Source organism: Lithobates pipiens, unplaced genomic scaffold (genome assembly GCF_037356315.1).
Source record: "Lithobates pipiens isolate NorthernLeopardFrog02 unplaced genomic scaffold, aLitPip1_a1.2 Scaffold_27, whole genome shotgun sequence".
Classification (NCBI taxonomy): Eukaryota; Metazoa; Chordata; class Amphibia; order Anura; family Ranidae; genus Lithobates; species Lithobates pipiens.
In genome coordinates, this window is record NW_027507788.1 from 215,332,040 (window position 1) to 215,349,831 (window position 17,792).

The following is a 17,792-nucleotide window of genomic DNA, read 5'->3' on the forward strand; positions in this document are numbered from 1 at the left end:
GCTGGGGAGATTTCCGATTACTTCCAGTCCTAAAGTCGCAACAAGACGTGAGAAGAAAAAGCGAGGGTGTCACCAGAACAGTTGCCTTATTGGGAGATTATTCCGCTATTCCTGGTCTGATGACAACTAGACATGGGCGGCGTCAATAAATTTGTTTTGTTACGTTCCGTTACGGCTCGTATTAGAATTAATTTGTACTTCGTATTTCGTGTCCGAAATTCAATTTCAATTCGTACGAAATACGAATTGTCGTTAGGCTCGTTAACTTGTACGAACATTCTTTACGATGAATTTGAAGGCAAAAATATATACCTCAATATGGCAGTCGATGCTGATGGAAGTTTGGTTTTTATCCGAAATATGAAATTGCGTTGAAGAATTTCCTATCCGAAATACGAATTTTCGTTAGATGAGAAAGAGAGAAGCGGATTGTCTGCCATGCACCGCTGGTCCAGTTTTCGCCTGCTCCAGTTTCCATAGATCCCCCCCACACTGTTTGGGGTCACCGGGGATGTGCGGAGAGCACATGCGTGGTAACACCAAACAATTTCCAGTGACCCCGCACATCCCCGGTGACCCCGTACAGTGCGGGGGATCAAAACTGGAGAAGCTGTGCATGGCAGCCATGTGCTCATTATGAGGGGCTCCCACCATCCCTGTGCTGTGCTGACTTCCTCCTGGGGCTGTACCCCTGCTGTGCTCAGTATGTCAGCACAGCACAGGAATGGTGGAAACCCCTCATAATGAGCACAGCAGGGGTACAGCCCCAGGAGGAAGTCAGCATAGCACAGGGATGGTGGGAGCCCCTCATAATAAGCATAATGACCGAGTTGTCGATGCGACGACAACTGATCCGAAATTCGTAAACAAAAGTTCGTATTGCGTACAAAATTCGGACGCATGGCAATTCGTATTTCGGATCCTCCCGAACGTACGAATTTAGGGAAACTCGTACGAATTTGAGATTCGTACGAAACTAATCGCACATGTCTAAAGACAACTACATCATTATACGTTCTCAAATATAACCTATCATCTTATATTGACTTGCTAAGTAATAGACCAGAGCATGGATTATTATTACTCTTCTTTTAAATAAAGTTGATCAGCAATAGATGAGCACTTTTCAACGTGTTTCATCAACCACAGTCCACTTCTTCAGGAGAGCATGAGAAGAATGATGTACCTAAAATGACGTAAACAATATTATCCTCAAATGCCAAAACCACGTTATATCTTTCTACACCGCACAAGATGCACTTACCTATATCTACTAACTGCCACTTTCAGATCAGTCACAGTCAAACAAAAACCAACAAAAGTGTAAAAAGTTGTGTGTTGCTGCCAAGAATCTCCTCTCTGTATCCTACCCGCGGCCCCCCCCCCCAGGTCAGAATCTTGGCAGCACAAAACTTTGGACACTTTTATTTATTTTTGTTAGATTGTGGCTGGTTTAAAAAGTTTTTGGTATTTCATTATAATATTGTTTATATGATTTTAGATACTTCATGCTTTCCTGAAGAAGTGGACCTTGGTTCACGAAACGTGTTGAGAAGCGCTAATCTATTTATGATAGACTTTAGGAAAAAAAAATTGATAAAAATCTATATATTGGCCTGTGTATTAGTAAATCAATATAAGATGATAGGACATATAGGGATGTATAAAGTAATCAACTCCAAAATAATCAGCCGTACCCTTTTAAACTATGTAATATATTTCTTATATATCTCAATAAAATTATATTTTTACCTTAAAGTGGAGCTCCATCCAAAAGGGGAAGCTCCGCTTGTCTGCTCCATTCCCCCCCCCCCCCCTCCGCTGCAACTTTTGGCAGGGACGGGGAGCGGGTACCTGATTTTGACAGGTACCCGTTCCCACTTCTGACTCAGTTCTCCACAGCAAACTGAGCAGGAAGTTCGGTTCCCTCCTTCTCCCACAGCCTTCTGGGATGCTTCACAGGTCCCAGAAGACTGCAGCCCATTCACAAAGCTCAGTGCACTTTGCGCATGCGCATCAGGAAACCTTAGTAAAGATGCTGGTATCGGCACCTCATAGCCGATTGAAGAATCGGCTCAGGTGAGGGCATCGCTGGATCCCTGGACAGGTAAGTGCCCTAATATTAAAAATCAGCAGCTACAGTATTTGTAGCTGATGACTTTATTTTTTTTTGGGGGGGGGGGGATACTGGAGCTCCTCTTTAAATATGTATTCTCAGTATATACCAACCTAGCAAAACTACTATGTGTTTGCTTGCAGTATTTCAAATGGGATGTTGGTACACATTGATGTGAATCAAAGGGGGGAGCATTGTGTTTTAATAGAATACTTCTAGATCAGGGGAGAAGAGGGCGCACTCTGAGTGTAGTATAAAATATATTTATTGAGGTGAAAGACAATTGGCAATTTAGTGTATTCGCTTACACCAAGATATCCTGCTGCGCTGAAGATTTCCACCAGAAGCCCTAACCTATTAGTGATCCTGTGCTTTTAACGGTTTATGTAAGTTGCCAATTTTCTTTCATCTCAATAAATACATTTTATACTACACTCAGATCACGCCCCCCTTCTCTCCTAATCTGTTTACCCAGAGCTACTTCGGTCTCTAAAGAGGTGCTGCATCAAGTGTCTGAGGCCAGCAAGAAAGTTCAAAATGGACTTTTCGAAGAGCTCACTATATTATTTGTATACACACGTCACTAATCACGCCATACATGCCAATTTATCGAATAGGATACTTCTGACTCGGTTGGGCATACTGCCTTACCATCCTATAATATGCTGGGGCCTCATTGGCTAATAAAGCAGCACCTTCAGTGGATGGCTGGATGGTAGGAGGCCTGTGTCCAGGCTCAGGGTGCTCCCTAAGCACCATTCTGATTCCAGAGCCTCAAATGCAATATAAGTTTAATCAACTGCCAGATCCAGGAAAATAAATATGAAGCAGCTCCCACTTTACCAGAGTCATGGAATGCTGCCGGGAACGTGTCAGTTACTTCACAAGTGCGCTGCCGGTCTTTCCAATTCATTACGGAGCTCTGTACAAGCTGCGCTCTCCGGCAGACGTTACCTCTCCTGCCGCACTGTTTATTAATTGTGACTGATAACTTTGTACCGATACAATATAAGCAGTTAGAAGGTGGATGATTCATTATAGGCAGGCAGAGCGCAACACTTCAAAGCAAATACTGCGGCCCCGGCGTCAGTTTAAAGGGATGGCAATGCCGGGAAAGAGTGGAGATGCTTTGGGCTTTACTAATCTCTCCAGGGCTGATATTTACTGTTGTTGGGAGACAGAGGCGTAACGAGAACCTTCAGGGCTCCATGTGCAAGAAACCATGAATTGACCTCAGAGCCCAGTGGTGGAACGCCAGGGCCAGGTTGTAAGCGCGGCCCTGGTAGTTCCACTACTGGTGTCAGTAGTGTATTTACTTATTTTTTAGCGTTTTATTTTTTTTTACAATATTTTTTACAATTATTTTTTTGAATTTGATTTGGGAGCCTCGTTGGGGGGCTTTGGTGAGATATCATGGGATCTAAACAGACCTCTTTGAGACAGAGAAAAGAGATTGAGGACACAGCCCTCCATCTTTATCTCTGCAGCCTCAGCTGCACAGAATGAATGGACAGGAATATCTCTGTATAGAGCTTCCTGTTCATTCACAAACTGAAGCATAGTAAACACAGTTTACTACAATTCAGTTATGAATGGACAGAGTAATTGATCAGTAGCAATCACTGACATCACTGTCATTTCAGACAAGGAAGGGGCCGGTAAATTACATACTGACCGGCCACTTCTCTGCTCTACATCCTGACACATCCCCCCCGCAGCAGCCAGCAGGAGAAAGGGGGAGGGGGGCCTAGCAGAGCTTCGGGGGAGAAGGGGGGGCCAGGAGACAGCACAAGGACCGGCAAAGAAGGGAGGGGTCGGGAGAGAGAGAGAACAGAAGTTGTTGCTGTAGAAGACGATGGGGCGGGGGGGGGGGGGGGGCAGGAGAGAGCAGAGGGGCTCACAGGCAGCAGAAGGAAGCTGGAAGGGATGTGAGAGAGAACACAGAAATTGCCATTTCTGGGGGGGGGGGGGGGGGTCAGAAAAAAGCACTGGGACTGAAAAATAGAGGGGGGCAGGAGAGAGCACAGAAGTTGGCGTTGCTGGGGAAGATCACAGGGGAGGATAAGAGAGAGCAGAGGGGCCCACGGGCAGCGGAAAGAAAGGGTGGCATATAGAGGAACTGATGTCCCCCATGTTCCTTCTTCAGCCACTGAATGCCTGCGGGAGAAGAGGAAAAGCGGGCATTCTTCAGGTGCCGAAGGAACATGGAGGGCATCAGTTCCTCTATATGTTGCTCCTCATGTCCAGGTGTAGAGGGAAGCCACATGGGCTCCCTGGAGCATGGGGCTGGGTCAGAATGGCGACCCTTGCGACCCCTGTAGTTACGCCCCTGTTGGGAGATGCTGGAGGCTTAAAGTGTAACCCCATTTTGTTGAGAGAAAAAAAAATTCCCTCTGGGTGATTCTTTGTCTCCACCCCCTACCCAGTAATGACCCTTTTAGGTACTACAAAAGTAAATATCATTTTGTAGTGCTAAGTAATATGTATGGAATTTATTAATGATGACAAGAAATGCAGTAAAATAGATCCTCTGCAGCCAGCAACAATAGACCCCCCCAGCAACAATAGACCCCCCTAGCAACAATAGACCCGTCAGAAACAATAGATCTCTGAGCAGCCAGCATCAATAGACCCTCCAGCAGCCACCAACAATAGATCCCTCCCTCAACAGTAGATCCCAGCCAGCAACAATTGACCCCTCCCAGCAACATAAGACCCCCAGCAGCAATAGAGCCCCTATCAGAAACAATAAACCCCCTTACAGCAAAATATTCCCCCCCAGCAACAATAGACCCTCAGCACCCCAGCACACCATGCCATTACACCAGGAATGGGGAAGGGGAGGGAAGGATTCAAGTGTATGGGGAGACACTGAGGAATGACCTGTATGGCATCGCTAATCTCAACCCCTTTTTTTAACTGATTTGCACATGGAAATACTAGAAATTACCTTTTTCTTAGTGGAAATTAACATCTTGCCTTCCCCGTCCAGTAATTTAACCTTACATAGTCTATTTAAAGCCACCCACCACATCACAAGGGTCCTCACATAGAATTGTAGTGCTTAAGGAAGAGAAGGGGTACTTCTGACCAGGTATATTATAAGAGGGGGTGTGTCTGGCCAAGTCTGTTATAAGAGGGGGTGTGTCTGACTAGGACTTTTATAAGAGGGGTGTGTCTGACCAGGTCTGTTATAAGAGGGGTGTGTCTGACCAGGTCTGTTATAAGAGGGGTGTGTCTGACCAGGTCTGTTATAAGAGGGGTGTGTCTGATCAGGTCTGTTATAAGAGAGGGTGTGTCTGACCAGGTCTGTTATAAGAGGGGGTGTGTCTGGCCAGCTTTGTTATAAGAGGGGGTCTGTCTGACAAGCTTTGTTATAAGAGGGGGTGTGTCTGACCAGCTTTGTTATAAGAGGGGGTGTGTCTGGCCAAGTCTGTTATAAGAATGGGCGTGTCTGGCCAAGTCTGGTATAAGAGGGGGTGTGCCTGGACAGGTCTGAGGGGGTGTGTCTGCCCAAGGTGGTATAAGAGAGGGTGTGTCTGGCCAAGTCTGTTATAAGAGGGGGTGTGTCTGGACCGGTCTGTTATAAGAGGGGGTGTGTCTGGCCAAGCTGGTATAAGAGGGGGTGTGTCTGGCCAAGTCTGTTATAAGAGAGGGTGTGTCTGGCCAAGCCGGTATAAGAGGGGGTGTGTCTGGCCAAGCCGGTATAAGAGGGGGTGTGTCTGGCCAAGTCTGTTATAAGAGGGGGTGTGTCTGGCCAAGTCTGTTATAAGAGGGGGTGTGTCTGGCTAAGTCTGTTATAAGAGGGGGCATGTCTGGCCAAGTCTGTTATAAGAGGGGGTGTGTCTGGCCAAGTCTGTTATAAGAGGGGGCGTGTCTGGCCAAGTCTGTTATAAGAGGGGGCGTGTCTGGCCAAGTCTGTTATAAGAGGAGGTGTGTCTGGCCAAGTCTGTTATAAGAGGGGGTGTGTCTGGCCAAGTCTGTTATAAGAGGGGGCGTGTCTGGCCAAGTCTGTTATAAGAGGAGGTGTGTCTGGCCAAGTCTTTTATAAGAGGGGTGTGTCTAACCAGGTCTGTTATAAGAGAGGGTGTGTCTGGCCAAGTCTTTTATAAGAGGGGTGTGTCTGACCAGGTCTGTTATAAGAGAGGGTGTGTCTGGCCAGGTCTGTTATAAGAGAGGGTGTGTCTGGCCAGGTCTGTTATAAGAGAGGGTGTGTCTGGCTAGGTCTGTTATAAGAGGGGGTGTGTCTGACAAGCTTTGTTATAAGAGGGGGTGTGTCTGACAAGCTTTGTTATAAGAGGGGGTGTGTCTGACCAGCTTTGTTATAAGAGGGGGTGTGTCTGGCCAAGTCTGTTATAAGAATGGGCGTGTCTGGCCAAGTCTTGTATAAGAGGGGGTGTGCCTGGACAGGTCTGAGGGGGTGTGTCTGCCCAAGCTGGTATAAGAGGGGGTGTGTCTGGCCAAGTCTGTTATAAGAGGGGGTGTGTCTGGACAGGTCTGTTATAAGAGGGGATGTGTCTGGACAGGTCTGTTATAAGAGGGGGTGTGTCTGGCCAAGCCGGTATAAGAGGGGGTGTGTCTGGCCAAGTCTGTTATAAGAGGAGGTGTGTCTGGCCAAGTCTGTTATAAGAGGGGGCGTGTCTGGCCAAGTCTGTTATAAGAGGGGGCGTGTCTGCCCAAGTCTGTTATAAGAGGGGGTGTGTCTGACCAGGTCTGTTAAACCATAGAGCTCTCTGGGCAGTGTGGTCACAATCTGGTACCTACTGGACTTCAAAGTGTTATTTAGATACACTGCACATCTATTATATCACGAAAGTAGAGGTAAGACTATGACAGATTGTTAATTAAACGTCTGACCACATTTTCTAAAGCAAACATGTTTCTTTGGCCTCAGTGTGCTAATCACAGGTCTGCTTTAAGGCATAAAATGGTATGTATATCCTTATGAGGAGCGAATTATTTGGCAGCAGTCCAGGAAAGCGTGACCTTTTCTCAGAAAGATTGGGCACTTACCGTCCAAGGAGAGCCAGTCATGCTGAGAGGAAGGCAGTGTCGGAAGAGCTCTGGCCTTATACTCAAACACCACAGAATTGGAGATGATCTGGTTGTTGAAGGCAACCTGAAGAGTGACCAGCCCGGTGTCATGTGCTGCAAGACAGGAAGGGATACAAATCATCATTTAAACTTCAGCCAAACAGCTCAATGTAGGACTTAAAAATGTACATTTTAACCTACCAACCTAGAGCAATGTATATAGCAGAGGCTCCAAACAAAGGGCCAGTATACTGTTTTTCAGACTTTAGAGGGGCTGGACTGTGGTCAGTGGGAGTACAAAATGTCCTATGGTAATAGTAGTAGTAAACCATGCTTTGTCTTTGGTGTCAGTGTCAATAGGAAGAATTCTGCCCTACAATTGGTGTCACTGAAAGGAAAAGTGTCCCATCATTGGGGTCAGGTGCAAGAATTGTGCCCCTTCGGTGGTGTCAATGGAAGGAATTGTACCTCATGGTTAGTGCAATTGGGAGGTATAGCACCCCATTGTTGGTGTCAGTGGGAGGAATTGTGCCCTCTCATTGGTGACGGTGTCAGTGGGAGAAATTGTGCCCCTTTGTTTGTTGTTAGTGGAGGAATAGTGCCCCATCACTGGTATCAGTGGGAGGAATAATGCTCCATCATTGGTATCAGTGGAGGAACAGTGCCCTATCTTTGGTATTAGTTATAGGAATAGTGCCCCATCATTGGTATTAGTCAGAGGAACAGTGCCCCATCATTGGTATCAGTGGGAGGAATAGTGCCCCATCATTGGTGTCAGTGGGAGGAATAGTGCCCCATCATTGGTATCAGTGGGAAGAATAGTACGCCGTCATTGGTGTCAGTGGGAAGAATAGTGCCCCGTCATTGGTATCAGTGGAGGACTGGTGACCTATCTTTGGTATTAGTTGGATGGATAGTGCTCCATCATTGGTATTAGTCAGAGGAACAGTGCCCCATCATTGGTATCAGTGGGAGGAATAGTGCCCCATCATTGGTGTCAGTGGGAGGAATAGTGCCCCATCATTGGTATCAGTGGGAAGAATAGTGCCCCGTCATTGGTGTCAGTGGAGGAATAGTGCCCCATCACTGGTATTAGGTGGAGGAATAGTGCCCCATTATGGACACCAGTGGGAGGAATTGTGCCCCTTCAATGGTGTCAGTAGGAAGAAAAGTGCCCCATTGTTGGTGTTAGTGGCAGGAATTATACCCCATTGAAGATGTGATTGGATGCAATAGTGCCCCAAGGGCCAGATAAAGCCAAGCAAAGGGCAGATTCCTTCCCATGGGCTGTAATTTAGAGGCCACTGGTATATAGTCTTGGGAGCTTGTATGGGTAGTTGATTACAATATTATATACATTACTTTGCACTCGATATACATTGTTGCTGCATAGCATAATGGAGGTAGATTCTCTGCACTGCCCTGCTTGTGTAGCTGTAACACAATTTCCTCAACTGGGAGAAAGAGTTCACTCATGCCGCGCACACACGATCGAATTGTCCGGCGTACTTAGTCCGCTGAAACGCATTTCACCGGACAATCCGATCGTGTGTGGGCTTCAGCGGACTTTCTCAGCGTAAAGTCCGGCGGACTTAGAAAGTAGTTTTGCACTCCAATCTTTCCGCCGGACTTGGGGTTTCAGCGGACAATACGTTTGTGAGTATGCTAGTCCGGCGGACTAAGAATGACGCATGCTCAGAAGCAAGTACGAAAAAGGAAGCTATTGGCTACTGGCTATTGAACTTCCTTTTTCTAGTCCCGTCGTACGTGCTGTACGTCATCGCGCTAGCAAACGCCAGACTTTCCGTGTGTCCGTGTGTGTGGCCAAGTCCGTTCGGTAGAAAGTCCGCCGGACTATCCGCCGGATTGTTTGCCGGACTAAGTACACCGGACAATTCTATTGTGTGTACGCGGCATAAGTGAACTAGTAAAGGGGTCTAATGCCGCGTACACACGGGCGGACTGTATGGCGTACTTAGTCCGTCGAAACACATTTCAGCGGACAGTCCGCTCGTGTGTGGGCTTCAGCTGACTTTTTCAGCGTGCAGTCTGGAGTACTAAGTATTTTGGATTTTTCGAAATTCTGTCCGTCGTACTTTGGTTTCAGCTGACAATCCGCTCGTCAGTAGGCTAGTTCGACGGACTAAGAATGGCGCATGCTCAGAAAGGATTTACACGGCGGAAGGGTGCTTTGCTGTGTATTGGACTTTCTATTTCTAGTCCCGTCGTACGTGCTGTACACGTCATCGTGCTGTACGGACTGTCCGTCGGATTGTATGACGGACTAAGTATGCCATACAGTCCACTCGTGTGTACGCGGCATAAGGGTGACCTTATCTGTTCACTAATGGAACTGCAGAGCATAACTGCCCCCTTCCATTCAGGTTTCCAACTGTACATACTCTGCAATACCTTGAGTAAACTAGTAAGGAGGCCAACAGACCCCCTTTGCTACTTGAATACATTGTAGGCAGATTGTGAATATTCACCAGGCAAGACAAATCTCAGCCTCCACCTTGCCAGTACAATGAAATTGACAAGATTGTCTCATCAGTAACCGACAGAAGTGGGTTGAAAATGTGGGAAAAGGTGGCGTCGGGGTTTAATAAATCTCTCATAAACCAGATGGAGATGTTTATTATCGGTAGGGGTGGCTGGCAGATTCTTTCATCTCCGGGTCTTATGGCCGGCCGGTGCGGCAATCAAGCTGTATTTGGGGGCACCATATATCTCGGCTGAATGTAGTGACGCACGATGGTACTTGTGCTGTTTGTTCCATCCTTAGCTACAACGAACACGTAATTACCATCCATAATTTATTCTGCTAATGTAAAAATAGCATTTTCATCCTTCTGCCCCGAGATTTACAACCACTATTACCACCGCTAAATGTTCCAGTACTTTCCTAAAAAGCAAATTAGTTTATGTAGAAATATTAATACCCATTTTGGATTGCTACTGATGAGGATTGAGTGGTCTATGAAAAATAAATGTGGCCAATGTGATTTGGAGATCTGGATTGTGGCCAAGTCAAGTTGGATGATCTAGCCAGGTTCTTCAGAAGCATATACATATAAAAACACATTTGTTCCCCTAACCCCCCATGTCCCTTGCTGCTCTGTAATCCAAAATACACTATATGGTCAAAAGCTTGTAGACACCAGACCATCATACCTATTCAAGCTTGTAGGAAAGCCTGTTTCAAAACATGGCCTCTAATATGGAATTGCCCAAATCCTATTTGTGGCTTTAACAGCCTCTACTCTTCTGGGAAGGATTTCCACAATATTTTGGAGCGTGTTTGTGGGGAATTTGTGTCCATTCAGCCAAAAGAACATTTGTGAGGTCAGGTACTGATGTTGAATGAGAAGACTTGGCTCACAATAGGCATTCCAACTCATCCCAAAGGTGTGCAGGAGGGTTGAGGTCAGGGCTTTGTTAAGGACATGAGTTCCTTCATACCATACTGGTCAAACTATGTCTTTATGGAATTGGCTCAACTCTACTGCGAAGGAATTCCACACAATTTTGGAATGTGTGTCCATTTGTGAGGTCGGATACTGACGTTGGATGAGAAGATCTGGCTCACAATCGGTATTCCAATTCATCTCAAAGATGTTCAGTAGATTTGAGGTCAGGGTTCTGTGTAGGACACTCCAGTTCCTCCACACTAAACTCATCAAACCATGTCTTTATGGAGCTGGCTTTGTGCACAGGGGCACAGTCAAGGGTCCTCCCCAAACTGTATGCGACAAGGTTGGAAGAGCACAACTGCCTAAAATGTCTTTGCCTTATAGGTAGGTGTGATAAACAAGTGTTCACAAACGTTAGGCCAAATGAGTAATACAAAAGACGCTATCATTTTCACCTTTTTCCAGCATTTACTATCTAGTGGGCCATTGGTTCCTGCCAGCAGGGCTTCTGTTAGAAATCATGGGACCCCCAAACAGCCTACCTGACGGAGCTCCCTAAGCCTTGGTGGGTGTGTGGGTTGTGCAGGTGCACCCCGGACACAGCTCCATCCGCATGAACAAACCACTCATTTACGTGGCCAGAGTAGCCATGTAAATGAGCCCTTAACTATCTTTTTTTTAATTATTCTCTAAATTATTCATAGCCCAGGGGAGGGGTCCTAAACAGTTCCTTGGTGTCTCAGTTTTGAGAAAGAGAAAGTGATTGAGGACACAGATCCCCAATCCTTTCTCTGCAGTCTCAGCTGCTACAGTATGAATGAATAGGAAGCACTCTATACAGAAGCTCCCTGTTCATTCACAAACTCAAGCATAGTAAGCATGGGGGGGGGGGGGGGGAATCGCATGGGGTATCAAATCTGTGGCTGAAGGAGACCCTGGACAGGAGAGGGGGTGATTAAGGTGAGGGAGGGGGACAATCCCTGAAACTGATGCTCTTGTGGCTCATCTGGCAGCAGCTGACAGTCGGCAGGAGGAAGAGTAGCAGAAGCCAGTTCTGCTGCAGGGAGGGGGAACTGCCTGTGCCATAAAGCTGCCTGGGTCCTCCTGTTGATCTGATGGGGCCTGAGCCCCATACAGGAGGGCTGATGCTACCCCCTTATCAGTGGCCCTGCCTGCAAGGGTAGTGCCATCCATTAAGGCAATAGAGGTGGCTGTCTGATCCATCACTCGTGGAGGCATTGAGTGGGTTGGTATTGAAGCTGGAGTGCCCATACCAGACACCCTGTCCGCAGTGCAACTCAGTAGCGCTGAACCTGGTAAAACCACAGGCTCAGCGTTACTGATCTATCTGCCCGGCCACTGCACTTGTCACACAAAAATGTCCCTAACAAGGCCCTGGATCCTTCTTTTGTTCAGGTATCCACAGTGCCACCAGGTAGAATGCATGTACCCTGGATGCTAAGACACCTTTTATTTTTGGATCCTGCAACCCTGACAGTACAGGCATTCTATGATTTCTACGCCAAGCTGAAGGAGATGCAATGGGGATTTAAAAAAAATCAAAAAAAAAATCAATGGGGATTTTTATATCAGCTGTATAATAACAATGATCATACCACAGTTATTGATCCAACGCTCTCCACTGAGAGCGACAGATTATAGAATTATGGAGGATTTCCCACTTAATGGCCTAAAGCTACATTTTCTATATTTTTCTAAATCTATTTTTTACATTTATTATATTAATAAAATTGAAAAAAAAAAGCTTGTCTAGATTGGGTAGAAATAGAAAAATGTGTAAAGTGTTGTTTTAAATTGTTTCTATGCCTTCTCAATGTTTCTTCCATCATCGTTGGAAAATGAGATGATCTGCACTGAAATTTTTAGGTAAACACAGAAGAAGCCTTTGTTTTTGTTTTTTCGGTAATGATATTGATAGCATGCTAACGAGCCTCTATTAGCAATATGACCGGCTTTGTCCCTTCCTGTACGGCTCTGACAGCCAATGTAAAAGCTTCAAGTAAGCGGGGACTTTAGACACATTAGCAATTAGGATTGGCAATATGTCAGATTGCGTTATCTCACATTAGCTCATCACCAGTAAAATAAAAGCAAGCAGTTTACTAAACAGATGTTTTTTCCTTTGTGTCCGGCCTCGAAATGTATGTTCAGGTGATATTTACTGAACCAGCAAAAAAACAACAATAGGTAAGCGGGGAACAAGGCATTGCGAGACTTTGCTGCACTGCATTGTCAGGTGATAGATAATAATGGAAACAATGTAAATGCAGAGTTGGCGGATCTTCGCCACCATATGACTGATGCGTGAAGCACAGGAAGGAAACCATTGGTTCATGGGGCCATTTTTTTTTTCCTGACTCAGTTTTAATATGCTGAGAAGGAGGATTTTCTTGCTATGCACAAGTGTTTTCCATGTGGATGACCGCCAGGGCTTGTACATATTCGCTACAGCTTTCAGCCCAAGTCTAGTTGGGGCATCTTGGGGCATCTAGACTTGTCAACCCACTTCCTGTGGCCCTAGAGCGTTGATGGCGGACCTTGGCACCCCAGATGTTTTGGAACTACATTTTCGGTGATGCTCGTGCACTCTGCTGTGTAGTTGAACGTCATGGGAAATGTAGTTCCAAAATATCTGGGGTGACAAGGTTCATCATCACTGCCCTAGTGTTTCAAGGCTCCTCCACTCGCCCTGGATCCACAGGAGAATACTGAGGAAACCATTGGTTCATGGGGCCATTTTTTTTTCCTGACTCAGTTTTAATATGCCGAGAAGGAGGATTTTCTTGCTATGCACAAGTGTTTTCCATCTGGATGACCGTCAGGGCTTGTACATATTCACTACAGCTTTCAGCCCAAGTCTAGTTGGAGAATCATGGGGCATCTAGACTTGTCAACCCCCTTCCTATGACCCTAGAGCGTTGATGGCGAACCTCGGCACCCCAAATGTTTTGGAACTACATTTTCCATGATGCTCGTGCACTCTGCTGTGTAGTTGAGCGTCATGGGAAATGTAGTTCCAAAACATCTGGGGTGACAAGGTTCCCCATCACTGCCCTAGGGTGTCAAGGCTCCTCCACTCGCCCTGGATCCACAGGAGAATACTGCAGAGAGCAGGCTTCCTGCAGCTTTCAGAACCACCAACCACCAAAGCAAAAGCAGGGCAAAGTGGACATATAAACTTACCAGACTGAACCTTTGATGAAAAGGTATGTGTCCTCTGGACTGGAGGCAAAGGGGCAGTAATCCTGACCTTTGAGTTGGACTTTAAAGCACCCTTCAGCTCCAGTTTGGGGAGGTTTAAGCTGAAGTTTAAGTATGGACTATTTTGCATTTTTCAACCTCACCTACTATGTAACTATGTAAATGGCGCCCGGCCTGTGCCAAATGAGCAAACACCACAACAGGGCAGCCACTTGGCATGGGGGGAAGCTAGTGGAGATCACTGTAGTAGCAGTGACTACCACAATGATTTCTACGGAGATCCCATGGGTATGACATGTACTGTACATACATATACTGGTCCAAGTTGGACCCAATGTAACTATGCAAAAACATCTTTGCCATTCTGAAGCTTCCCTCCAACCACTTTGCATATTATTTTATATATACTGCGATTCTGTACTTGCCAAATATGCTGCAGAAATCTCCCTCCACTGAGTCTGGCTGCAGCCATTTTAACTGTGGGCAGCTGAAGCGGCTGCCTGTTCACTTCCTGGATTTACACAGACACACAGAGGAACACCTCCAGCTCTGCAGCTCTCATTGGCCCTCTTATGACGCACCCCCTCCCTTCCTGGCAAACTCTCACAGGAGTGAGAGTGAGAGCTGTGCATGATGTCATAATCCTAGGCTAATGACCAGACAAGAAACAGGAAGCGGGCTGTATAAGGGATTTACTGGCAGAAAAAAAATGTTTTACTATCTAAAGTTAAAACAACAACAAGGGCAGAAGATTTAATAGATGGAAAGATGAAAAAATGACTGAAGTTCCGCTTTAACTGTAAGTAGTGGCCATATATGCTTTGATTTTATTAACCGATGAGTAACTCAAAACGATTGAATCCGCAAACAATTGAGCAGGTATACCTTCCTATTGATTTTGACTTGATTTACATTGAATTCCATCAAACTGAGTCGATCGGTCAGGACGAAAATGATTGATTGTTTCCCATCGATCAGCAGCACTGAGATACTTTGTTCATAAATATATAATTGCAATTTGATTGATCGAATTGTAGATGGTTCACCGGGACAGGTTCATCCAGCGCCTCGGGCAAGGATGTGGGACTGCACCCCCTCCCCCACTGCTAATGTATAGTATAGAAGGGGTGCACCGCCCTGCGCCCGATCTCTGCTTTCTTTCTCCTGCTGCCCACGGTTGACATTAAGGGGTTGATTTACTAAAGGCAAACAGACTGTGCAGTTGCTTCAGAGCTTAGTAAATGAGGCAAGGCTTCACTTTGCAAAGAATACCCAATCAAATGCAAGGAAAAATAAAAACATAATTTTTGCTTGCACATGATTGGATGATGGAAGTCAGCAGAGCTTCTGCTCATTTACTAAGCTCTGGAGCAATGACACTTTACAAAGTACAAAGTACGCCTTTAGTAAATCAAAATACCTCCCAACTTTTTTGAGATGGGAATGAGGGACACCTATTAGCAAAAGTATGTAGGTATAGGGCACGCCCCCTACCACACCCCCTTAAAGGGGAATTATAAAAAATAAATAAAAAATTTGTTAAACCCACAAGTTTCTATTTTTAACATTTATTCCTTTATATTGACTCTTGACATTTACAAATGCAACCATTTAGAAATTAGATGAAAGGTTTAGCACTGGGAAGCACTTTCTGAAAGCTAAGTAATGCATTTTATATACCTATATAGATCAGACCAGAATGAGGGACACATGAGGAGGAATGAGGGACAGAGGGACATTGCTCCAAACCAGAGACAGTTGGGAGCTATGAATCAACCCCTACGTGTGTACTGCACATGTGTTGCTCATTGCTTGCTTTCTAATAGTTGGGTGTGCACAGTGTATTTTGCGTCAGCTGTGAGCGGACGGAGTAGAGAGTGGGCACAGTGTGTGATAGCAGTCGGTGCCAGAGCAGACGTGAAGCCACGGCTGCCAGTCATTGATCTGGAGCGACTGCCCCCTTCTTGCCCACCCCTTATCCCAGCCCGGGAAATTACGCGGGGAAACAAATACATGATCAATAATTAACGATCAGAAGTTATGGTCGTATCTTAACTAGTGATCAAAGTCCACTTCTCTGTGTGTGGTATATCAACAAAATGTGTTGTTGGCTATAGATTGATTATTCTTAACGGAAGAAAATTCATTGTTAATTTAATGAAGCGTGTATGGCCACCATAAGGTTTCCCAGATGTCCTAACATTTGCCTACTCCTTCCAAATCTACTTTTACAATTTTACACTTTTACCCCCTTTTCTGACCAGGCCAATTATCAGCTTTCAATTCTATCACACTTTGAATGACAAATCACTGATAGGCAGTACTGACGGTCACTGATTGGCAGCACTGGTGGGTATTGATTGGCAGCACTGATGAGCACTTATTGGCAGCACTGATGGACACTTATTGGCAGCACTGGTGGGTATTGATTGGCAGCACTGATGGGCACTTATTGGCAGCACTGGTGGGTATTGATTGGCAGCACTGATGGGCACTTATTGGCAGCACTGATGGGCACTGATTGGCAGCACTGATGGGCACTGATTGGCAGCACTGATGGGCACTGATTGGCAGCACTGGTGGGTATTGATTAGCAGCACTGATGGGCACTGATTGGCAGCACTAATGGGCACTTATTGGTAGCACTGATGGGCACTGATTGGCAGCACTGATGGGCACTTATTGGCAGCACTGGTGGGCACTGATTGGCAGCACTGGTGGGCACTGATTGGCAGCACTGGTGGGCACTGATTGGCAGCACTGTTGGGTATTGATTGGCGGCACTAATAGGCACTTTTTGGCAGCACAGGTGGGCTCAGATTGGCAGCACAGGTGGACTCAGATTGGCAGCACTGGTGGGCACTGTTTGGACTGTACTCATAATCAGGACACTGATAATCAGTGCCCTGATTATCAGGGTAAATGTCCTTTTAGAGAAGCCGGTTATTGGCTCTCCTCTCCTCATGCTATCAGCATGAGGAAAGGAATGCCGGTAACTGGCTTCTATTTACTTCCATGATCATCTGTGATTGGACACAGCTGATCACATGGTAAAGAGTTGTCATTTTGATTGGCTGTTTCCCCCGATCTGTGATCAGCACTGTCCTCCGGACACTGTAATCATAGTGTGTGCTACCCGCGCCCAACAGCGGGAAATCACGGGAAGCTGTCATACGACGGCATCCCAGAACTAGCCAGCCACACTGTTGCTGCCATTCGGCTATAGCATGGTCAGCAAGTGGTTAATAATGACTGCGAAAGCCATTGTACATTCTGGCTGAGTGACAATGACATTTTAACATGTCACCCCCCCCCCTCCCCCCATCCCATTTCCATGCAGCTACTCTGGCTAATGTGTAAATTTGGCCGAGTTATAATTTAGGTCTTCAGAGCACGATGGCTCGTTCCATTCCTTGGGCATCACACTGGAAAATCAATACACATAATATGAAATTAATTTTGTTTTCCACTTGCAGGACTGCACAGTAATTTATATCTGAAAGTCTGCAACCATTTCCTCCTTGTGTTTGCATGCGGTAATGTGGCTCTAATGTCACTTTTACATGGATAATTGCTTCCTCTGAGCTATAACCATAACCTCAATAAAAAACCCAAGACAACGCTGCAGCTGCTCCACCCAAATGGTGATTTATGGGGCAGGCTCTCCGACCCATTAAAGGATCACCTAATGGAGGGAGCTGTCCTGGGTGTCCTCCCTGGGAGGCTTCTATGGACGGCGATCACTCTTCTGTATAGAGGCAACACAACAAATATTGTCCTATAAATCACACAGACCCTTCGGGGTGATATGGTGTCACCACAGAAAAATGTTCCCTGATTCCAAAAAGTAAGTTCAGTATTATTTCACAGAAAGAGAAAGCAAGATAGATATGATACGATACAAGAGATGACCAGAGACTGCAGACATGATATAAGAGATGGCCAGAGACTGCAGACATTATACAAGACATGACCAGAGACTGCAGACATGATACAAGAGATGGCCA

The 17,792-nt window shown here is 46.0% G+C and overlaps 1 protein-coding gene across 12 annotated transcripts in view; it reads right to left on the bottom strand.

Annotated features, from left to right (window-relative positions):
- The window catches only part of CAMTA1 (calmodulin binding transcription activator 1), a 2,106,456-nt gene that overhangs the window by 227,027 nt on the left and 1,861,637 nt on the right, over positions 1-17,792 (bottom strand). For all 12 annotated transcript variants that reach the window (XM_077458256.1, XM_077458247.1, XM_077458246.1 and 9 more), the window contains one exon: positions 7,130-7,264. In XM_077458256.1, the coding sequence (XP_077314382.1) occupies positions 7,130-7,264 (135 nt within the window). The remainder of the gene's footprint in view (positions 1-7,129; positions 7,265-17,792) is intronic.